Source organism: Schistocerca piceifrons, chromosome 3, assembly GCF_021461385.2.
Source record: "Schistocerca piceifrons isolate TAMUIC-IGC-003096 chromosome 3, iqSchPice1.1, whole genome shotgun sequence".
NCBI classification, from domain to species: Eukaryota; Metazoa; Arthropoda; class Insecta; order Orthoptera; family Acrididae; genus Schistocerca; species Schistocerca piceifrons.
The window spans coordinates 835,626,277-835,651,392 of record NC_060140.1 but is presented as its reverse complement, the minus strand read 5'-3'; the positions used below and the strand labels follow the sequence as shown (position 1 = coordinate 835,651,392).

Here is a 25,116-nt window from a genome sequence, read left to right as displayed (position 1 = left end):
ATTGCTGATCATTAGAATTTTGCTGTACAAATGTATCTGGCTTAAAACTACTAGAAACTTCATTTACCTGCAAATTTCATTTTTGCTTCACAAATCTTACTTTTTATATAATCTTCTGACTTTTATTATGAGACTTTCTGAAATTTTGGAGAAGAGTAGCCAAGAGTTTACAAATTCAAGTTCACATGACATGAAGTATGGACGAAACAAATTTGATGCAAGCATTTCTGATCGCATGTTTACATATTCAAAATTCTGCAGTATCAACAAAGAACTGCTGCAATTCAGTAGAGTTGACAATAAGTAACCTTCCAACAGAAGTGCTAAAGGACACTTGTATACTTTCTTCACAAAAAATTGCAATCACAAAATAAGAGGGTGTGGTGAAAAGTAATGCTTCTGAATTTTTTATGTGAAAACTTTTAAAACTTTATAAATACAACAAATGCTATTAACATTCCACATCTTTATCCTTCATGTCAACATATTTGCATGTCTCTGCTGCTAGAGGGCTCCAAATTGTAGCATGTAACATAGCGGCGTGCAATGTATCTATGTCGGTGCATGGGAAACAGCAAGCTGTAATCAAGTTTTGAATTCGAAGAGTTCATCCACACATGAAGCACCTCTACCACACACGAGCGCTGTGACATCTTCAACAATCTGACACCTTGAGTTCACTGTCATCGACCTTTCACCATACAGTACCAACTTGGCCCAACCGATTTCCAACTGTTTCCAAAAGTTAAGAAAACATTAGAGGACTTCATTTGGATAATGATGAAACGGCACAAGCAGAGGTGAGCTTGTGGCTTCCTCAACAAAGTCATACATTCTACTGTGATGGTATCATCCAACTCTTGTTTGGAGAAATGTGTTCATCGCCATGGTGCCTATGTTGATAAATAAATACGTAGACATGAAGTACCAAGATGTAGAATGTTAATAACAGCTGTTTTATTTAAAAAGCTTTAAGAGTTTTTACATAAAAAACTCAAAGGCATTACTTTTCAACATGTCATTGATCCCCCCCAACGTTGCCCACACACTGCAGGGAAACAGAGAACGGATCAGCCTTTAAATTTTAACAGTGTGAAGAACATTAAATGTTGCATATCTCATACAACTATCTCACTTACATTACCACTAGTTTCAATTTTCATAAGTTTGGCCAAAGCTACCCTAAAGCTTGCACAACATTTTGCACTGAAATCCACGTAAAATCACGAAGTTTTTGCAAAAAAACTGGCCTTGGCAGCCAGAGACTGTGGTTATGTGTGTGTGTGAGTTGCATTCATGCATGCAAGTATGTGTGTTTTTTGTCTAGTCTGATGAATGCCTGTGTAGCCAAAAGCTTTTTTAAGTCTTTTTGTTGTACGTTATATTTGAAAGAAACGTTCTTCCATACCGTGCTACTGACTGCAACGACAACCCACATGTGCACTGACTTGATTCTCTCATTCACTTTGATAACAAGAAGAGTCATTTTACCAGGGATCTAATCTGCTATCACCCTCCGACCACATGTACAGCCACCTCTATGACAAAGATTCTGTGGAGCATATGTACAACGGAACTTCTACTCTAAACTGCCGCCCTTCCAACCAGAACAACCAGCAACATGGATCACAATTACTGAATACAGAGCAACGGCATCTTTGACGGCATTTCCAAGTTTATTGCTCTATTAAGCAACTTAAGAGAGCATGCCTGCACCATAAGTGACGTTACACACACACACACACACACACACACACACACACACACACACACACACACAATCTCCAGCTGACAGCAAATACATTGCTGCCAAAGCAGCATTGCTTCGTTGGCTTTCTTGATACTGGACCAACAGTTACAAGAAATAATTTACAATGAACAATTAGGGAACAGGACACCATCAGCTCTGACAATGCCTTCAACTCTAATCTCATGCCCGATAATGTGCTATGGCTCATCAAACTACCACTGGAGATACAACTGCCAATGATCTCGCGTGAGAATGACATGATGGAATGCAGATTACTTCTGGCTGATAGATTGTTTGCTATTTGTCAACATCGATGATACCCAAATGTATCTGACAACAATGGTTCTACACGATTGTCATGTGTGAAACACTGGAAAAATGCTTGCCGAGTGATCTCCTCTGAAGCCGTTTGTGCATGTAGTGGTGAATACCAATGACCCCTTGTACAAATTCTCCACTGTTGGTTTGGTGAATGGTTCCTCATCTCATTTCCAGTGAGAGATTGAAGTGACAGAGGATATCCGTGCCCAAGATTGGTTCGTGAACATCCACGACCAAGAACTGCCACAACAATTTTTTGTGGAGGCCAAGATCTATGGTGTGTGTTACAGTTCAATAAAGTTTGATAGGAGAGCTGATAGTGGCATACAGTTGGATGGCCGGTGTTGGAATCTGTGTTGCTGGATTCTCCCTTGGAATGGTCCTCACTGCTGAGCCGAAGCTGACCAGTTTGTACTGATTTGTTAAGTGGTCTTGTACATAGTCTGCCACTGTCAGTTAGAACTTCGGCAAAACTGGTGTGACCCCACGTTTTAAATTGTATGCGACTTGAGCGACTGTGGCGATCCGGAGCATTTACCGCAGATCATGATTTATGTTTCGGTGATTGCATGGCGTAGTTCAGTTGCCCACTTAGTCACCGAAACGAGTGTGGAACAAACACAGGTGGGGTCTTGTTGTTTTGCCTGCCAGCCAGATGTTGCTGCCAGCTGGGAGCTGGAAACAGGACACTGGCCACAACCATAGGCAGCTGACATGACTTGAGGAGTTCTGGACCCTTATGGGATTGATGTACCTATAAGCCTCCACCACAAGGGTGGTGACCTCTGACCAACCACAACAAACATGCTCCCAGCTGGCAGCAACATCTGGCTGGCAGGCAAAACAACAAATAGTGAACTGGCATGCCTCAACTTACGTTCGGAAATGCTTGATTGCTTCATAGACTGCCAGAAGTTCCTGATCACATGTGCTCCATCTCATCTGTGCCTCAAGCAACTTATGAGAAGAAAAAAAACTGAGTGGCTGCCATAATGCATTTATCTTCTGCTGTAGCACTGTTCCTATAGCAGTCTGACTGGCATCGACATCCACTGCTAGCAGTGCTGAAGGCGTAGGATGAGCTAGAAATACCATTTCTTGGAAGAATGATTTAACTTTGAGAAATGCAGCTAACATCTCCGCAGCTGTGCCCTCAAAATGCAAGCTGTAAACACTGCGCTGAGCAGGGTCTGCATCTCAGCTGCCTGTGGTAGATCATATCTGTAAAAACTGGCCGTTCCCAACAATTGGCATAACTGTTTGTGTGTTTCTGGAAACAGTACTGCTTGCAATGAGTCTACTTTAGACTGTAAGGATTTAATTCCTTCCGGGGTTATTCCATGTCCTAACAAATTCACTACTTCTTTGCAAAGGACACACTTGCCTCTGTTTATCTGCAATCCATATTCAGCACATCTTACAAATATCATCTGTAAGTGGTTTTTGTGCTCAGAAGTAGAAGAGATCAACAGACTGTCTAAATATACAAAACAGAAGTTCAGGCCATGTACGACCTCATCACATTGATAACGTTTTTCACATCTGGTGCTACCGGAATCTGATGATATAACTTCTGAAAATCAATAACGCTGAAAAAAAGGTCTCCTGAAATACTGCAAACCAGTTTGTGTTTGTTTTGTTCACCCTGGAGCCTGCCACTGTGGTCATAAAATTATGCAAGCACAGAACTGGACACCAATCTGGTGTGCTACATGCATCCAGGGCACAATAATCTCCACATGGACCCCATGACCCATTTTTCTTCTTTATTAGATTGAGAGGTGATGCCAAAGGGCTGTCAGAATGTCTGATAACACCCACTGCAAGTAACTCCTCAAATTCTTTCTTTGCAGCTGCATACTTATCAGGGGCCAACTGATATGCCTTGTAAGCTACCAGGGGCTCTGACATTGTAAGTATGTGGTGAACTGTATTATGCCGTACATGAACTTGTGCTATGGTATTTGTCAACAATGCAGCGTTTCGCTGCATCCTTCAATGTCTGTGCACCACTTCAGTGTCCATATGCAACATAACGTCTTGTATAAACACAGTGATATGATGACAGTAAAGGAAATCAGCTCTGAGAAAGGGTTCAGAGATGTCAGCAATCAGGAAAGTCCATCTTAATTTTTGTGGAAAATCCAAACTCATAGTCAATTCTTCATTACCATGTATAGGAATCTTTAGTTCATTTGCTGCTGTTAGCCATGATTGTATGGAAAAACAATTCATTATCAACGTCTGAAGGATGCTGACATCTGAGCCTGTATCAACTACACTCATGAGTTCATTGTACCTGTCTTTGATGTAAAGCTGATGTGATGTGGAGGTACTGTGAAGTAAAAAGTGCTTGTTAGTCCACCTTGAGATAGATACATGCCAATGCTAGGCGCCACACGGTTGTGGCTTAATGGAGCGCTCTTATCATAACTCAGGTTATTTACGCACTTGGAGGGATTGGCCATGTTTAAGTCCATTCACTGTACTCGTTTCGGTAAGCACGTGGCTGATTATGTTTGTCTGCCAACTGCCCGAATCATATATACTGCCTGTTGGCTACCATCAACTTGTGTCCTGCATTGTCTTTCAGGCTGTGTGCCAATGGAAGTGTTTGGAACCACACAGATTTGCCACTGCAGAGCGTCGAAGTTGCTTCGCAGCGCACTCACCTGTTACTCTAGCAGGAGTTGCTAATCCTTATCGTCAACGTCTACATCTATACGCCTACCTATGTGCTGTCCAATTTATGAAACTCTTCTCGTGTCTGAGAGTGCTAGAGCTCGATGAATTTGGTCTGCGATTAGTAGCTGCGAGTCAAACGAAGAGTAAATGCCAGAATCACTCCGTTCTTGACCACGAAAGGTAACTAGCGCATCCAAACTTGCCTAAGTGCAGTGTCAGAAACCTCAGCTGCAGAAACCAGTGACCACAGGTATTGCCCCAAAAGACCAAAGCAATCTTGTCTCCCATTGTTTCTCCTTGCAGCAATAGCTGAATCCAAATGTCCGCCTATTTGTGGACTTGTTGGAGTACATTGGTTTTGATGTGTGTATATTTCCTTTCTTGGAGCATATTGTAAACCACATCTGTTAGTAATAATAATGTTTGCGAGTTCAATGCTCCCACAGTGGTAATGAATTGCGTGGTACTGTCCATGATCCAGCAGGCTTTGAAAGAGTGCTCAAGAAGTTGGAATCCACGATCTGCCTGCTGCAGTACATAAGTGGCGCAATGAATTTACTAGATGATGTGGATGATGTGATGCAGCCCGTTGGTGAAATGTCCATAAATTGCTGGGACATAAACATTGTTTGTGGAACAGTTTCACAATCTTCTCCCACTCCTGACCTGCATTCCATGAGTATAGAGCCTGCCCCATTAGCCAAACTGGTTCCACTATTAATTGATTTATCTTCTGCCATGGTTGGGGTCACTACTTGTGGGTACTACACTCCACAATTGATTAAAAGGTTCCATAACTTTATTGTCTTTACTGTAATCACTTTTGAAATCTTGATATCTCCAAGAAATGAACAAACTTCAAGGAAATTACATAAAATTACTAGGTTACAAAACAACAACAAAGATCCTCTTCTTTGTCCATCATCTAGGTCCAGAGATGTTTTGCACAAATACTTACTCTCCTGTCTAAGTCGCAACACAGTGTTATCAGTTTAATCTTGACACAACTGAGATATTTTCTCCCTCCTTTATAGTACAGTCTGTTTTCATTTTTCACCTTCATATATACTGTTTATGATAAAATAGTCATTCAATGAATCTGCTATAAATTGCTCTCCTTTACATCACTATGCCAGAATTACAAATGATTTTAATTTTTGCCATAGAAAAATAAATTTAGCTACACTTCATTCTGAACACAAGCTGATGATAAGATTATTTCTCCGATATTGATAAAAAATTTTATCTGCGTAAGGCATATGATGATTTTATACGAAACCTGGAACAGAATCTGCATATAAAAATTTAAATTTCCACTACAATTATTTTTTCCAGTTCAAGAGATGACGACGACAACGACGACGACCACAACAACAACAAAAGTGTCATTTTCACTTGATCAAGCAATGCAGAAAAAATTATCAAGAAAGACTTCCTTATGCAAGGCACAATCACACCACATATTTTAAAGAAATGTCTACATTCTGATCTGAAACGAATTATTAGAAAGACACATCAACTGCATCACGATTAGACACACCTTTCCTATTGTTATAGTTCATAAGATGCTATATCTTAAATTAAAAGAAATTTGTCTTCAAACTTCCTATATCTTCAGTTGATAACAGTTTATAGTGTAAAAAATGTCAATATACAGTGGATTTGGAGATTTTGTTATTGTTGTAAAACTATGTTCACAAACTATTTGTACTACGAGGGGCATTTGAAAAGTCCGTGCAAAAATAAAAACTACTTACATGTTTGGGGTAAACCTTTTTTATTTTTCAACAGGGTCTCCTTTTAGATTTGTACACTTCGTACAGAGCAGTTCTAATTTGTTTATCCCTTCTGAATAATAAGAATTGTCCAAGTCAGCAAAATAGCTATTAGTTGCTGCAATCACCTCCTTGGTTAAATAAAATCTTTGTCCTGCCAGCCATTTCTTCAAATTGGGGAACAAATAGTAATCCGAGGGAGCCAAATTTGGAGAATGGAGAGATGTGAAATGAGTTGGAATCCTATTTCCATTCATTTTGCAACCACAACTGCTGAGGTGTGTGCTGGTGCATTGTCATGATTGAAAAGGACTTTTTTGCGGTCCAATCGCCGGCATTTTTCTTGCAGTTTGGTTTTCAAACGGTCCAATAATGATGAATAATATGCACCTGTAATAATTTTACCCTTTTCCAGATACTCGATGAGGATTATCCGTTGCAAATCCCAAAAGACAGTCACCATAAACTTTCCGGCCGAAGGAATGGTCTTCACCTTTCTTGGTGCAGATTCTCCCTTGGTAACCCATTGTTTAGATTGTTGTTTGGTCTCAGGAGTATAGTAATGTATCCATTTTTCATCCACAGTGACAAAATGATGCTTAGGGTCCTGCCGATTCTTCCTGAACAGCTGCAAACCATCCTTGCAGCACTTCACACGAATCTGGTTTTGGCCAAGCATAGGCAATCGTGGAACCTGTCTTGCGGATAGCTTTCTCATGTCCAAATGTTTATGCAAAAATTATGTATCCATTCATTCGAGATGCCCACAGCACTAGCAATCTCATGCACCTTAACTCTTCTGTCATCCACCACCATATCATGGATTTTATCAATGATTTCTGGAGTTGTAACCTCCTCAGGGTGTCCACAACATTCAGCATCACTTGTGCTCATATGGCCACTCCAAAAATTTTGAAATCACGTATAAACTGTTCTAATTGAAGGTGCAGAGTCACCGTAATGTTTATCAAGCTTCTCTTTAGTCTCCTGAGGCGTTTTGCCTTTCATAAAATAATGTTTAATCACCACATTTTTTGACAATCACTCGACTTCCTTGATTCACATGAATGGCAAACACAAAGAAATAGACCAATATGGCTGAAACTTTGTGTGCATTCTTTCCAAAGATGCTACTAACTAAGGATGACCTCGATACGTGTCGGTGGTGCCATCTCTCGAACTCTGCAAGGACTTTTCAAACGTACCTCGTACATGGGGATAATGTTTACAATCCCCTTGTGAAACATGTATTTAATGTCTTCACACTTTTATGGATTTTTGGCACTTAACTACACACCATTTATCATTACCAGCTGTGTTAAGAGATTTATAAAAGCTAGGATTGAAAGATTATTTACACAAATGTCAAAATAATCAATTTCAATTACAATACATAATATAGCTACTGTTTGTGTCCTTGTAAGCATGTAAATCAGAAAAGAGCTATAATATTCACAGTATTATTGTCAGACAGAACTTGCTTACTCTTTACAAATCAACTAAAAATAAAATAAAGCTAAAAGCTTCTGAAAGATATAATCGTTAGAACCCTACCATAAATAACTAACACTTTTTCTATTTCAATATAAATAAATACACAAACACACTACTTGCTTTCAAATCTTGTCAAAACATACAATTAAAGTATTAACATAAAAATTAATTCTTGTCTTACCATTCAGCACAATCAGAGATAAATGATGTTGAGACTCTTCTGGTTCAGACAATTACAATGCTGGTCCAGACTCATCATCAATATCCAGGAAATCACCAGTACGGTCATGAATTCTGTGCATATTCTCAACCGTAGATGCAATCATTCGAAGATTGTTTACACCAGTCAATAGCTGCCTAGAAATTCACAAGAATAACAGTTACTCTTTTTCATGAGCATCAACGACATTTGGCAACACACAAAAATTAACAAGAAATTAGGGAAAGAAGATTAGGGTTTAATTTTTTTTTTATCAGTAGTGAGGCCATTAGACATTAAAAGTTATACTAAACAGTCTCCAATTTACATAGTCACTTGCCATAGTGTAGTATCTTGCACCATGGGCACCTAGGGAGTCCAAGACGATGGGGCATTATGATGGCTGTTGGGAGAGGATGCTTTGTAGGAGGAGAGAGATGGGTGGATCGGAGCATGGAAAGCACTGCTTTTAATTTAAGATGAAGGCCGTTTACTCTGATTTTTTAGTGCCCAACGTATGTTAACTTTTAACAGTGAAGATTGTTGTATATTTATGCCAGGGATGGGAACTTGCTTCTCACATCTTTCGCATGTGATTGCTCTCTCATTATATGGGTTTGGACTAAAGTCTAACATTTTACTAATTACTCAGTTCCAGTCATAAAGAAACAATCATAATATTAGAGACTTATCACAGGCTCAAATAACACAAGGATACAACAAGAATCTAGTCACTTATTTACCAAAGAAAAATCACCAAACAGCTGTATATTTTCAAAGGTTATTATTTTACTTACACAACCAGTTTTGACATCTCATTAATGCCTTCTTCAGGCCTCTATGCACTTCATATATAGAGGATCAGATAAACTGATGCACGCATAACCGGAGCCATCGATACCCGAATTCCGTGAATTTTTTGTGCAGTGTGTACTTCTAAAGGCTAGACAACAACTCCATGCAAACTTTGAAGTATCTTATCTTCTATATATGGAGTGCTAGGGGCCCGAAGATGGCGTTTATGAGATGCCAAACCTGATCGTGTAAATAAAATAACTGCTGGAAAAATACAGCTGATTTTTCTTTGGAAAATATCTGACTGGATCTTGTCCCATATCCACAATGGGCCAACAGAAATAGACTCTGGTCATGTCCTTTTCACAGGAATCAAGAAAATAAATCTGGATTGACTGATGGAAAGTTTAATCTCATTCCCTACAAATGTGAGTCCAGAGCCTTAAACACAGCACCAACTTGCTTGAACAAAAACTAACACAGTACTTGGATTGAAAATATTTACATAAATACAGTATAAGGAGTAGGATAGATTGCTACTCACTGTAAAGATGACCCATTGAGATGCAGACAGGCACAATGAAAAAACTAAGAGACATGCAGCTATCGGCCAAACCCTTCCTCCCCTAAGAAAAAATATACACCTCCACTTAAGCAAGGGCACCTCATGCACACTCAGCAGCTACCACTGGCAGCACTGAACAGCATGCAACTGTCATGTGAATACCAATCTGGAGTGGGGAGGGGAAGGGAGAGGAATAGAAGGATACAGGTGGGGGTGAGAGAAGAGCACAGTCTGGCAGGGTGTGCTTGGGACTAGAGACTGCCATGTGCAGTGTCAGGAGGTGCCGAATATATGTGTGTGTGTGTGTGTGTGTGTGTGTGTGTGTGTGTGTGTGTGTGTGTGTGTGTGTAGGGTGGGGAGGGGGGCGGGGAGGGGGGGGGGGGTGTGGAGCAAAAAAGGAGGGGGGTGGAAAAGAGGAGAGGAAAATGAGGAAAGCGGAAAAGGAGGGGAGCAGGGAAGGAGAAAGGACAGAGAGGTACACCAGCTGAGGGAGGCACACAGAGAGGATGATGAATGTGAGAGGGGAGGAGGTGACAGGATGAAGGGGTGGAAACTGTTGGGTGGAGGGAGTGGGGACAGTAGGTACCACAGGTTGAGGCTGGGATAGTTTTGGGAGCAGAGAATATACTGTAAGTATCACTCCCATGCGCTTAGTTCAGAAAAGCTGGTGGTGGGAGGGAGAATCCAGATGGCCCAGGTTGTGAAGCAGCCATTGAAATCAGGTATTTAATGTTCAGCAACGTGCTATGCCAAAGGGTGGTCTACTATGCTTTTAGCCACAGTTTGACAGTGGCCATTCCTCCTGGTGGACAGCTGGTTGGTAGTCATACCAACACAAAAAGTTGTGCAGTGCCTGCAGCAGAGCTGGTACACAATGTGGTTGCTTTCACAGGTGGCCTGACCTTTAATGGGATAAGATAAGCCTGTGACACGATTGGAATAGGAAGTGCTCTGTGTGTGGAATTGGCAGGTGCTGCACCTGGTTCTTCTACAGGAATATGATTCCTGTGGCAGAGGATTGGGGCTGGGAACGGCATAGGGATGAACTAAGATTGATGTGGAGATTAGGTGAGTGATGTAACACCATTTTAGGAGGGTTGGGAAGGATCCTGGGTATGATGTCCCTCATTTCTGGGCATGATGAGAGATAATCAAAGCCCTGACGAGTGACATGGTTCAGTTGTTCCAGTCCAGGCTGGTACTGACTGACAAAAATGGCACTGTTTTGTAGCTGGTCTCTTTGGGGTTGTGGGAGAATTGTGTGTGTGTGTGTGTGTGTGTGTGTGTGTGTGTGTGTGTGTGTGGAAACGGCATGGGAAATCTGTTTGTGGACTAGGTCTGAGGGATGGTAGTGCCTGTCTGTGAGGGCCTCGGTGAGGCCTTCAGTATATTGGGAAATGGAGTTCTTGTCATTGCAGATATGTCGCCCCTAGGTAGCAGGGCTGTATGGGAGGTACTTTTTCATGTGGAAGGGATGGCAGCTGTCACAGTTTAGGTACTGTTGGTGGGTTCAATGTGGACAGAGGTGTGGATGGAGCCATCATAAAAGAGGAGATCAACATCTAGGAAGATGGCACACTCGGTTGAAGAAGACTAGTAAAGTGGATGGGAGAGAAGGTGTTAAGCTTGTGCAGGAATGAGGATAGGCTGTATGGCCTTGAGTTCAGATCAGGAAGAGATCGTCAATGAACCTGAACCAGACCAAGAGTTTGGAGTTTTAGAAGCCTAGGAAGGTTTCCTCTAGATGGCCCATAAACAGGTTGGCATACGAAGATGCCATGCTGGTGCGCATGGCTGTGCCATATCATCTATTATGCAGCTCCTCCCAACCACCCAACTCCCTCATTTACCCATTTCCTACATCATTTCCCATTATCCATCCCTGGCACAATGGACCCTGCTCTATCTTTCTGCACCAGTTCAGAACAGTATCCTTCTCCTTGGCTAAAACCAGTCCCACATCCTGTTCCTTTAAAATGCTGCATAAACCATGGAATCCCTCCCTATGGCTTAAGCATAAAAATTCCTTTCTCTGGATACCACCCTCACAATGACCTCCAGCTTTTCAGATTTCGGCAAACCCTATCTGTCACAAATCTGGTACTGCAAAACCCATTTCCATGACACAGGCTACCCAGAATCATCTCAGCTCACTCCACAAGATACTGCTACTGTGCAATTCCTACTACATACTTCACATTTCTGAAACTGCTTTGCTCTCCAACAACTGGAAAATCATTTCAGATACCATCTCCACACATTATCCAACCTGCTGACATCCTACTGCCACCTTGGGGCACCACTGTCCAATCCCTATCTGACCCACAGTGCTCCTCCTCATCAACCCCTCGTAACACCCAGATACTGACTAATGGATATTTTCAACTTGCCACATCACCTAAAACTCCCTACCAACACTCCAAATCCAGAGCCCAAAAAATCCTGGAATATTGTTGTTAACCTTTCCACCAAATTCCTCAGCCCCAAATAAGTTTCAGTCCTATCCAAAGGCCTCACCTTGAGCCCCCACGGAAAGGATTTTGACCCTCATTGACCAACACCTCCAACCAACTACCGCTAATTTAGCCTCGCACATCAGAGATACCAACCACTGCCTTCACAGACTATCCACCATCTGCACCCTCTTTACCTCCTGGTCACTGTTGGTGCCACTTCCCTATACACCAACATCCCTCATTCCCATGGTCTTACTGTAATTGAATACTACTATTCCTAATGTCCTTTGGATTCCAAACCCACTACCTCATGCACCTAACTAATTTTATCCTAACATAAAACTACTTCTTCGAGGGGAGTGTATACAAATAAATCCACAGTACAGGCATGGGCACCCACATGGCACCTTCATATGCCAACCTGTTTTCGGGCCATCTAGAGCAAATTTTCCTAGACTCCCAGAAATCCAAACCCTCGGTCTGGTTCAGGTGCATTGATGATCTGGACTCTAGGCTGAGACACCCTACCATCATTCCTTCACAATCTCAACACCTCTAATTTCACCTGGTCCTCCTCAACCTAGCTTGCCACCTGGCTGCACCCTCTCCGATGGCTGCATCCACACCTCTGTCACATTACACTCACCAACAGTACCTACATTTTGACAGCTGCCATCCCTCCCATACAGCCTTGCTATCCAGGCATGGCTTATCTGCAATGACAAAAAACTCCCTTTCCCAGTATACTGAAGGTCTCACCAAGGCCTTCACAGCAGGCACTACCCCTTGGACCTCATCCACAAACAGAATTCTCATGCCATTTCCCTACATACCTCCAATCCTTCCATCATACCTAAGAGCCAACTACAAAACAGTGCCCCCTTTGTCACTCACTACATCCTCCATCAGGGCTTTGATTATCTCTCATCATGTCCTGAAATAGGGACATCCAACCCAAGATCTTTCCCACCCCTCCTAAAGTGGCGTAACATTGCTCACCCGACCTCCACAACATCCTAGTACATCCCTATGCCATTCCCAATTGTAATCCCTTGCCACAGGAGTCATATCCCTGTAGAAGACCCAGGTGCACAACCTGCTGAACCCACATACCCAGCACTTCCCATTCCAGTCCTGTCACAAGCTTGTCCTACCCCATGAAAAGCCAGGCCACCTGTTAAAGCAGCCACGTTGTGTACCAGCTCTGCTGCAACCATTGCACAGCTTTTTATATTGGCATGAATACCAACCGAATGTCCACCAGGATGAACGGCCACTGCCAAACTGTGGCTAAAAGCCCAGTAGACCACCCTGTGGCACAACTTTCTTGATTTTAATGGCTGCTTCATTACCCATGACATCTGGATCCTCCCCTCCACCACCAGTTTTTCTGAAATGCGCAGATTGGAGTATCATTACAATACATTTCCCACTCCCGAAATTATCAGAGCCTCAACCTCCAATAACCTACTGACACCACACACTCCACCCAACAGTTTCTGCCCCCTCGTGGTATCACCTGCTCTCCTCTTACCTTCCCCCACACTTTTTGTGTCTCAGCGAATGTACCTGTCTGTCCTTTCCCCTTTCCTGTTGCCCTCTTTTTCCGCTCCTAACCTTTTCCTCTCTCCTCTTTTAACTCTCCTCTCCTTTTCCACTCTCCTCCTTTCTTGCTCCCTCTTATACATCTGCGTCTAAATACATACTTTGCAAGGCACCACACGATGTATGGAAGAGGATACCCTTCACCACAACTCGTCGTTTCTTCCCTGTTCCACTCACAGGTACAGCGAGGGAAAAAAAGACTGTATGCCTAGGGAAAAAAAGACTGTCTGTATGCCCCCATATGGGCCCTAATTTCTTTTATCTTCGTGGTTCCTACATGAAATGTATGTTGGCGGCAGTACGATTGTTTTTCAGTTGGCTTCAAATGCTGGTTTTCTAAACTTTCTCAGTAGTGTTCTTCAAAATTAATGTCTTCTTCCCTAAAGGGATTCCTACTTAAGCTCCCATAGAATATTCGTAACACTTACATGCTGATTGAACCTACCGGTAACAAATCCAGCAGCTCCCCTCTGAGTTACTTCAATGTCTTTTTTCAATTGGACCTGGTGCAGATCCCAAACACTTGACCAGTTCTCAAGAATAGGTCGCACTAGAATCCTATATGTGATTGGACCTGGTGCAGATCCCAAACACTTGACCAGTTCTCAAGAATAGGTCGCACTAGAATCCTATATGTGATTTCCTTTATAGATAAACCACACTTTCCTAAAATTCTCTCAATAAACAAAAGTCTATCATTTGCCTTCCCTACTACAATCCTCACATGCTCTTTCCATTTCATATTGCTTCATAACGTTATGCCCAGATATTTAAATGACATGACTGTGTCAAGCAGGACACTACTAATGCTGTACCTGAACATTACAGGTTTGTTATCCCTACTCAGCCACATTAACTCACATTTTTCTATCTCAAGAACCAGCTGCCATTCATCACACCAACTAGAAATTTTGACTAAGTCATCTTGTATCAACCTAAGGATACTTATCTTTAACATCTCCCTGTACACCACAGCATCATCAGCGAACAATCAAAGATCACTGCCCAACTTGTCTGCCAGATCATTTATGTATGTAGAAAATAGCAACGGTCCTATCACACTTCCCTGTCTCTGACAACCCCTTGCTGTCGAGAACAACAGACTGGGTTCTATTACTTAAGAAGTCTTTGAACTACTCACATACCTCGGAAACTATTACATATGCACGTACCTTCCGTTAACAGTCAGCATTGAGGTACCGTGTTGACTGCTTTTAGGAAATCTAGAAATATGGACTCTGCCTGTTGCCCTTCATCCATAGTTTGCAATATATCATGTGAGAAAACAGCAAGCATGAGTGATGAATTCTAAAGCCATGCTGATTTGTGAATATGGGCTTTTCACTCTATACAAAATTTATTACATTTAAACTCAGAATATGCTCTAGAATTCTGCAGCAAACTGATGTTAAGGATACTGGTCTGTAATTTTGTGGGTCCATTCTTTTACCCTTCTTAAACACTGGAGTCACCTGTGCTTTTCTCCGGTCACTTGGCACTCTGCCCTGGTCGAGAGATTCGTGATAAATGCAAACTAAGTAAGGGGCCAATGACGTAGAGAACTCTTTGTAAAACTGAATTGCAATCCCCCTCCATATACACCTCCTGATGCTGCACCTGGCAGTCTAGTACCGGCATGCCCTGACAAGCAGTGTGCTCTTCTCTCCCTCCACCCGTACTCTGCTATCCCTCCCCCTTTCCCATCCCACTCCAGATTGCTATTCCCGTGACAGCTGCATTGTGGTCGAGCTGCCGGAGGTAGCAGCCAAGTGTGCATGAGGTGTGCTTCCTTGTGTGAATGTGTACATGTTCTGTTTGCTGAGGAAGGTTTTGGCCGATAGTTGCAGGTGTATCAGTCTTTTCATTGTGCCTGTCAGCAAATCAAAGGGTCATCTTTACAATGAATAGCAATCTATCCTGCTCCTTATATTGTTTTTATTCCAACCTGGAGTTTCCAATGTTAGACATAAGCAATATTTAATGCGGCAAAAAGCAATTTATCAAGTTGCTGGCCATTACAGAATAATGAGCAGTGAATGGGAAGCCAAATGAGAAATGAGTGTCAGGATTCAAGGAAGTGTGGGCATCCATAGACTGACTGAACGGAAAAACAAAGATTTGTCAGTAGAAGTGCAGTATATTCTTGAATATGAAATACAAAGGGATTGCAATGTCATACTGATAAATGGGCTCAGACAGCCAAGTTCTTTGTTAATTTGACTGGATTTTGTAATATCCGAAGAAATACCACATACCCTCTCAACATATGAACTTTTATTTCATTTTCTCCTCCCCTTCTGGGTGCTTCACCTTTTTCATCATGATCTCTATGGCCCAGTGCCAGACTACAGTTCCAAAGGTTTTGTTTGGGTTCAACCCCAGTAAGTCCTAGGATTTTCATGTCTTACTTATAACTTCTTTCACATCTATAAATGTTTGCCCACATGGAAAAGCATCGAGTTGTATAACTGACTGGGTCAATCACCTCACAAGCCAATGGAAGGCAATGGCATACCAAGTCCAATAGGACCATGACTAGTAAAGCACTTCTGTGTCCAAACCAACCATCAGGACACTGACAGCTTTACTTTTTTATACACACCATGACTGACTTATTTAACTCCGCCTATAACAATTTACCCCAAACAAAGTGGCATCTTTTATGCTCCTAAGTAATTGTTACCAAGCTCAATAATTTTGTTTTTACCACAAATCTGCTGCACAAGACAAAATATGACATGAAAGAAAAATGATGAGGCATGTACTTCCTCCCACATACTTATGAAATGACCATGACTGTAAATTACAATTTAAAATGAGGCTCACCAATAGTAGTTCCTCCTGCATATCTACATTACTTTACACCTAAAACAGTCCATGGTCCCAGTTGCAGGTTGCCTACCTAATGGCTTCCAGGGGCAATAAGAATTTGATTTGCAATATTTCATATAATTATTGACCAAATTTAATAATTTAAAGTGCTGCAATAATTTACCCATTAAGATGTACAAGCTTACATTAAACCTTTAACACAATACATCAAGTATTAAAGTTAAACAATGGAAAATCCAGGCTGAAATGTAACAATGTTAGAGAAGGAAAGTTGCTACTCACCATATAGTGGAGAAGATAAGTCACAGACAGGACCACTGAACCTACACAATATACTTGTCCATCCTTACACAACCCCTGCTCCCAATGCTGCTCATGGCTCATACCCCTGAATAGACCTAGATGCAAGACATGCCCCATATATCCTACCACCACCACCTACATCACCTATCCCATCAAAGACAGGGCTACCTGTGAAACCATTCATGTGGTCTACAAGCTAAACTGCAACCACTGTGCTGCATTCTATGTAGGCATGACAACCACCAAGCTGTCTGTCTGCAGGAATGGCCACCAACCACCAACAAACTGTTGCCAAGAAACAAGTGGACCACCCTGTTGCTGAAAACGCTGCCAAACATATGCTTAATTTCAATGACTGCTTCACAGCCTGTGCCATATGAATTCTTCCCACCAACACCAGCTTTTCTAAATTGCGCAGGTGGGAACTTTCCCTGCAATTCATCCTCCTTTCCCATAACACTCCTGTCCTCAAACTTTGTAAGTCACTGTCCTCACCCATCTAGCCACATCCCTGTTCCCATTCCAGCACTACACAGCTGTCATTCCATCACCACACTCAGTCTTTATTTCTCTCCTTTTCCAGTACCCTCCCCCCTCCCTTCCCAGCTATCTCCTGCCATCTGTTTAACCTGCAGCACTTCACTGTCCTCACCCCCACTATATTATCCCTCCCCCTCCCTGTGGTTTCAGTGCCTGAGACTGCAGTCGTGTGTGTGTGTGTGTGTGTGTGTGTGTGTGTGTGTTAGAAACTGTCATGAGGTAGTGTACCTCATGGCGCACAAATTACCCAGACACTAATCATCCAGTATTTGAGAATGAGGGTACTTAGCAACTTCGAAGAAACTTTATACACAATTTCAAACCTTTTCAAAACATTCTCAATAACACTCCCCAGGAAGAAAGTTTATTGCTCATTACATTTTTGCTATTCATACAGTTAAACTTCATATAATGCATGATGTTTCAATTTATTACTTCTTTACTAGCAACTGTCTGCAGCACATTTTGCAGACAGTATCCAAATATACCACTGAATCACCATAGTTAGTTAGTTGGTTGTGTGTTCCATTGGTCAATCACACAGTATGGTAGCTATTATGATGTGGAATGTGTCAAGTGCACATATGAAACAAGATTTTTTATCAATACAGAGTTAAAGATTAATATTTCTATTATTTACTCCATACTCTTAAATGGCACAAAATGCATATATTATATTTACACATTTATTTATTCCTATTCAAGAATTCATTTATGGTAAAGAACGAGTTGTCAAGGAGATATGATTTCAATTTATTTTTGAAGTTATTACTGCTGTCTGTCAGACATTTTGTTTCATCTGGTAATGTGTCAAAAATTTTTATAGTAGCATATTTTACCCATTTCTGTGCCAAAGATAGGTTGAGTAAATGATAGTGTAAGTCTCTGTTTTTTCTGTTATCATAATCAGGAATGTCACTGTTGTTTTTAAATTGGTCTACGTTGTTGAGAACAAATTTCATTAGTGAGTAAATGTACTGTGAGGCCGTTGTAAGAATCCCCAATCTTTTAAAAAAAATGCCTACAAGATGGGCGACTGTGAACCCTACGTATTATTCTGACCACTTTACTTTGAGAAGTGAATACTTTTTGTCTAAATGTTGAGTTACCCCCAAATATTATTCTGTATGGCATCAGAGAGTGAAAGCCTGCAAAGTATGTTAGCTTACTAATTTCTATATCCTCAAAATTGGCAATTATTCTGAATGCAAAAGTTGCTGAACCTAGTCACTTTAGAAGATCCAAAATATGAATTTTCCAATTAAGATTCTCATCTACATGTACACCCAAAAACTTAGTATGTTCTATGCTGTCTACTGACTTCTGTTGATGTGTTATATTTATTGAAGGAACTGTACTTTTTGCAGCAGAAAATTGGATGTTCTGTGTTTTTTCAAAGTTTAGAGCAAGCCCATTTGCAGAAATCAATTAATGACTTTTCCAAAGACCTTATTTGTATCATTTTCAATTGGAGTTTCTTTTACTGGATTAATAATGATTCTTGTATCATCAGAAAACAGTGTCAGTTCAGCTTCCTGTTTCAGATAAGAAGGGAGGTTGTTCATGTATATCAAGAACAGAAGGGGACCCATGATTGAACTCTGTGGAACATCTAATGTAATTTCGCCCCAGTTAGATGAAGTGGCAAACTTATTTAAATCACTTGACCCATATAAGGAAGCTTTCTGCTTCCTGTTCTGTAGGTATGACTTAAACCACTCATATACTATTCCATTTATACCATAAAATTGTAATTTCTGTAACATAATGTCATGGTTCACACAATCAAATGCTTTGGACAAGTCACAGAAAATTTCTATCGGTGACATTTTACTATTTAAAGATTCTATTATGTGGACAGTGAAACTGTACATTGCTGTCTCAGTGGAACAGCATTTTTGAAATCCGAACTGTGATGCACTACATATCCCGTTACTGTTGAGATGGCTAACCACTCGAGTACATTACCTTCTCGAAGATTTTTGAAAATGCTGTAAGCAAGGATACTGGCCGACAATTATTGACATCTGTGGTGTCCCCCTTTTTGTAGAGAGGCCTGACAATGATATTTTAATCTGTCTGGGAAAATACCCTGAGTTAGTGATGCATTACATATGTGACTCAGAACATAAGCTGTAATTGCTCCACGTTGTTTTAATATCTTATTAGAGATGTCATCTACTCCAACACAACATTTATTTTTCAAAGATTTAATGATTTTACTTATTTCACAAGAGGTTGTTAGGTAAAACTGACTAAATTTTTTCAAAACACTCTTCCATGTAGTGCCTGGCTTTTTCTTTTGACCTGTTCTCACCAATTTTTTCTCCTGCACTTAAGAAATGGTTGTTAAATACATTAGCTACTTGTGTACTGTTGGTTAGGATGGTCACATTCTCTTTAATAGTAATACTACCTACGCCACTGGTTACTTTTCCTGTCTCCCTTCTAACAACATTCCATATTGATTTGATTTTATTGTCGGAGTTGTTAATTTCTTCTCTGACATACATATTTCTTGATTCCCTTACAACTTTTCTCAGTATGTTACAATAATTTTTATAGTGTAAAACTACTTCTGGATCTTTACTAGTTCTTGCTGTCTCATAGTTTTCTTTTTCTTTCTGAAGACACTTTAATATCTCTAGTAATCCAAGGTTTTTTTGAAAAGTGTGTGGTATTACATTAACTAATTTTCTTTGGTAAACAATGTTCAAAAAGGGATATAAGCTTATCAAGAAATATATTGCATTTATCATTAGCATTTGGCTCATTATATACATCTCCCCAATTAACATTTCTTAAGCTTTCTCTGAAGTGCTCTATAGATACCAGATTGAGCGATCTCGCACTTTTACTTAATGGTTTCCGAACTGTACATCCTGTTAGGTTTTGTAAGTTAATCAGTTGTGCATCATGCTCTGACAATCCATTTTCCACAGGGAAAGCATGTATTTGTTTTACGTCCTCTTTCTGTACAAATACATTATCTATTAGCATGCAACTGTATTGAGCTATATGTGTAGGGAAATTGATCACTGATTCTAAGTTATATATTGTTAATAACACTTCTAGTTCACTTTTCCTATCAGAATTACTTAGAAAGTTTACACTGAAATCACCACAGAGTAATAACTTCTTCTTTTTGTCTGACAGACAGCTTAATAGGGAGTCAAATTTTTTTATGAACAGCTCCCAGTCTCCTAATTGGGACCTGTACACTGTTGATAATATCAATACAACATTATCTAGCTAGAGTTCACATGCACAAACCTCAAAGTGCTTATCAACACAAAATTTGCTTACTTAGTTTTGCATTTATACCCTTGTTTTATGAAAATGGCAACTCCTCCTTTATCCATCCTAGATCTGCAAGTGTAAGATGCTAAATTACACCCACTTATACTGACATTATCCATGCCCACAGCTACATGGTGTTCAGACAGAGTATATCAATCTCATTCTTATTTTTGAGGTCATCTAAACACACTAATAGCTCATGTACTTTATTTTTTATTCCCCTGATATTTTGATGAAGGAAGTTGATACTGCCCTTAGCTTTACCCCTATTTACTGTACATTAAGTTTCTTTTATTCTATTTATCTTGATTGTCATCTATCTGGACTTTGGCTTTAACCTAAAAAACCTGTCTGCCTGGACGCATCAACCACAGGGATCACCCCTTGTGTGACTGTGGACCCCCTTACAGTTTTTGTTAATAGAGAAGCTAACTTATTTTTTCCCCATCCTATTCAGGTGCAGGCCATGTGTAGTGTATCCCCACGTACAAATAGCAGTTACTGGAACAACACTTATGTGAGATTTTGCCGGTGTCTGGAGCATCCTGTTTAGCTCAGTGTTAACATGCCTTACAGCAGTGTTTACCCAGTGCTGAGCATGGTGCTGAAAGACCTCCACAAACCCCACATTTGTGTGCTCAGTTTCTGCTCCTATTTTATCCAGGTCACTCCTAATACTGTATCTTGGATTCATAGACAGGCTGTTTCCTGCTCCTCCAACTGTAGTTACCTGACCTTCCTTCTCAAAGTCCCTAAATAGCTGACCTAAGTTTTCTGTCACCTGGCTAAGGCTAGCACTTGGTTTCACAAAACTTATGACCTGATACCCTGCACCTAATTTCTCCTGAAGCTGCTGGCCCACACCCCTCTCATGACTGCTGCCTATAAGCAGAACTCTTCTTTTCCTATTCTGGTTTGATCCCAACCTGTCTTTTTTCTTTAAGCTAATATTCTGCTTCAACCTACTTTCAACTACATCTGGATGGGGAGCTTCCCCCACTTCAGATAGCAAGCCAAACTGATTTACTAATTGAATTTCTGGAGTATTTTCAAGTGTTTCCATTTTCTGCCCTTTGCTTGCTACCTTTTCCCAGTTCCCAGTCTCTTTTTCCTCCCCTAACCTAAATAATTTCAAGTTCATGTTTACTAATTCAGCCTTAAGGGCACAAATTTTTGCCTCCTATTCAGCGAGTTTTCTGTCCTTTCTACATAATCTACACTGCCATGGAAGAGCCTCATTTTTTACACTCATTTCCTCGCCGCTACATTCGCCCCAATGAAACCATAACTTACAGTCTACACGGAACACCCCTCTTTCAAATTTTTACAACAACCACCACATTTGTCGCACATGGTTTGATAGACAAACTTAACACAAAAGCAGAGAATAAGTTGGCACAAGACCACAGTACTTTCGTAACCTGTAGCCTACTAATCCATAAATAAACACTAATGTAACAAAGTTTTAAACTTACTTCCAAAAGTTTTAACTACCTAAACACTCTATGACCAACATGAATTAATTTGACTTTGAAGCGATAACTAGCCAAAACCAAAAATCACACTCGCACGAAATTTATGCCTAAAAACGTAAACAAAAGTAGCGACTACCGGCCTTTTAGGAAATACGAGGGTAATCCCAAAAGTAAGGTCACCTATTTTTTCTTATTAATACATAAACCTGTTTATTTCTACAATGGTTTACATCAGTTTACAGCTTGAACATTTAGCTATTTTTTGACGTAATCACTATTTCTGTCAATGCATTTTTGTAGACGCTGTGGCAGTTTTTGTATGCTTATGTCATACCAGCTTCCTGCCAGTGCTGTTCAGAAAGTTATGAACCTCTTCTTTCACCTCGTCATCGGAGCTGAATCGCTTTGCAGCCAAATGTTCTCTTAACATTGGGAATAGGTTATAGACAATGGGCGCCAAGTCAGGACTATAGGGTGGGTGGGTGATTATGTTCCACTGAAACTGTTGCAGGAGAGCAACGGTTTGCCGAGCGATGTGTGGGCGAGCGTTGTCATGGAGAATGTGTATGCCCTTGCTCAACATTCCTCTTCTCTGGTTCTGAATTGCCCGTTTTTTGTTTTTTCAGAGTCTCACAGTGCCTGTCAGTGTTATTTGTGGTCCCAGAGATTCAGCTCCGACGACGAGGTGAAAGAAGAGGTTCATAACTTTCTGAACAGCATGGCGGTGAGCTGGTATGACACGAGCATACAAAAACTGCCACAGTGTCTACAAAAATGCGTCAACAGAAATGGTGATTGTGTCGAAAAATAGCTAAATGTTCAAGCTGTAAACAGATATAAACCATTGTAGAAATAAACATGTCTATGTACTTCTAAGAAAAAAGGAGACCTTACTTTTGGGATTACCCTCGTACTTCCTTCTCGATCCAAACATGGTCAGAAAAGCAAAACCTTCAATAGATAGCCTACAGAAGAAGTATATACACTAGTCTACAATGTAATATTAACTAAATTAGCTCTTATTTCAATATTAATCACTTAACTTAGTGAGAGCTTCATATACGCGCGTCTGCCTAGTTCCAGAGATCGTATATAACAATCATTGGGTGACACATAGTTAAGGAGATAGGCCTATGATATTTTTTACATGAAAGTTTGATTCTTTACGGAATTAGAGGTAGTAGAGATGATTGGTCATTCACAAATGACAAAGGAAAAAGGGCAAAATTATAATGGGACCTGAAATTCCCCCTGCCACAAACTTTTAAGCTGGCTTGCAGAATATAAATTTACACGTAACTCACAGATGATTAATTTTCTATTTACTTCTAAATTTAATTCAGCATATCCATAATTAATGGTCTAAACATACCGAAGTGATGCTTCAGCAGAACCTGCAGCAGATCGGAGTTCCTGCGCTAGCCTCTGTGCTTGTTCCTCCGTGCTGAGAAAACTAGAACTGGCAGCACTGGCTGCTGCCGCACCACCACCGTACCTCAGCTCCCGGTTCTCTTGCCTCAACTGCAGAATCTCATCCTACAAAACACGATCAGTTTACTTCACTGAACTTCCTCACATAAAAGCAATAGTAGCCATTGAGATGACTGCATAAATAATGCATAGGAAAATATCATCAACTAATTTAAATATACTTATAAGAGGTAGGTATGCATTAAATGCAATTTTTAACTCTAGTACGAACAACAGTGTCAAAAGAGATTGCTGATTTCACTATGTGGCTCAGAGAACTCGAGTGTTCACCAAAACCGTGATGGGAACTATATAAATGGAACATTGTGGTCTAGCAAGCTGTTATTACTAAATCTCTTGTACGTGAGGTCTGTACAAATGAGAGGCTTCATCATAGTGGGCAGCACAAAACTTCAACTGTCCATCAATGAACATACACTCCTGGAAATGGAAAAAAGAACACATTGACACCGGTGTGTCAGACCCACCATACTTGCTCCGGACACTGCGAGAGGGCTGTACAAGCAATGATCACACGCACGGCACAGCGGACACACCAGGAACCGCGGTGTTGGCCGTCGAATGGCGCTAGCTGCGCAGGATTTGTGCACCGCCGCCGTCAGTGTCAGCCAGTTTGCCGTGGCATACGGAGCTCCATCGCAGTCTTTAACACTGGTAGCATGCCGCGACAGCGTGGACGTGAACCGTATGTGCAGTTGACGGACTTTGAGCGAGGGCGTATAGTGGGCATGCGGGAGGCCGGGTGGACGTACCGCCGAATTGCTCAACACGTGGGGCGTGAGGTCTCCACAGTACATCGATGTTGTCGCCAGTGGTCGGCGGAAGGTGCACGTGCCCGTCGACCTGGGACCGGACCGCAGCGACGCACGGATGCACGCCAAGACCGTAGGATCCTACGCAGTGCCGTAGGGGACCGCACCGCCACTTCCCAGCAAATTAGGGACACTGTTGCTCCTGGGGTATCGGCGAGGACCATTCGCAACCGTCTCCATGAAGCTGGGCTACGGTCCCGCACACCGTTAGGCCGTCTTCCGCTCACGCCCCAACATCGTGCAGCCCGCCTCCAGTGGTGTCGCGACAGGCGTGAATGGAGGGACGAATGGAGACGTGTCGTCTTCAGCGATGAGAGTCGCTTCTGCCTTGGTGCCAATGATGGTCGTATGCGTGTTTGGCGCCGTGCAGGTGAGCGCCACAATCAGGACTGCATACAACCGAGGCACACAGGGCCAACACCCGGCATCATGGTGTGGGGAGCGATCTCCTACACTGGCCGTACACCACTGGTGATCGTCGAGGGGACACTGAATAGTGCACGGTACATCCAAACCGTCATCGAACCCATCGTTCTACCATTCCCAGACCGGCAAGGGAACTTGCTGTTCCAACAGGACAATGCACGTCCGCATGTATCCCGTGCCACCCAACGTGCTCTAGAAGGTGTAAGTCAACTACCCTGGCCAGCAAGATCTCCGGATCTGTCCCCCATTGAGCATGTTTGGGACTGGATGAAGCGTCGTCTCACGCGGTCTG

General features: G+C 41.5%; 1 protein-coding gene across 1 annotated transcript in view; it reads right to left on the bottom strand.

Moving 5' to 3' along the window:
- LOC124788249 overlaps window positions 1-25,116 on the bottom strand; it is an 82,845-nt gene that overhangs the window by 14,921 nt on the left and 42,808 nt on the right. The window contains exons 6-7 of the mRNA XM_047255440.1: window positions 23,468-23,631; window positions 8,207-8,382 (exon numbers count right to left, since the gene is read on the bottom strand). Coding sequence (XP_047111396.1) covers window positions 8,259-8,382; window positions 23,468-23,631 — 288 coding nt within the window. The 3' untranslated portion in view covers window positions 8,207-8,258. The remainder of the gene's footprint in view (window positions 1-8,206; window positions 8,383-23,467; window positions 23,632-25,116) is intronic.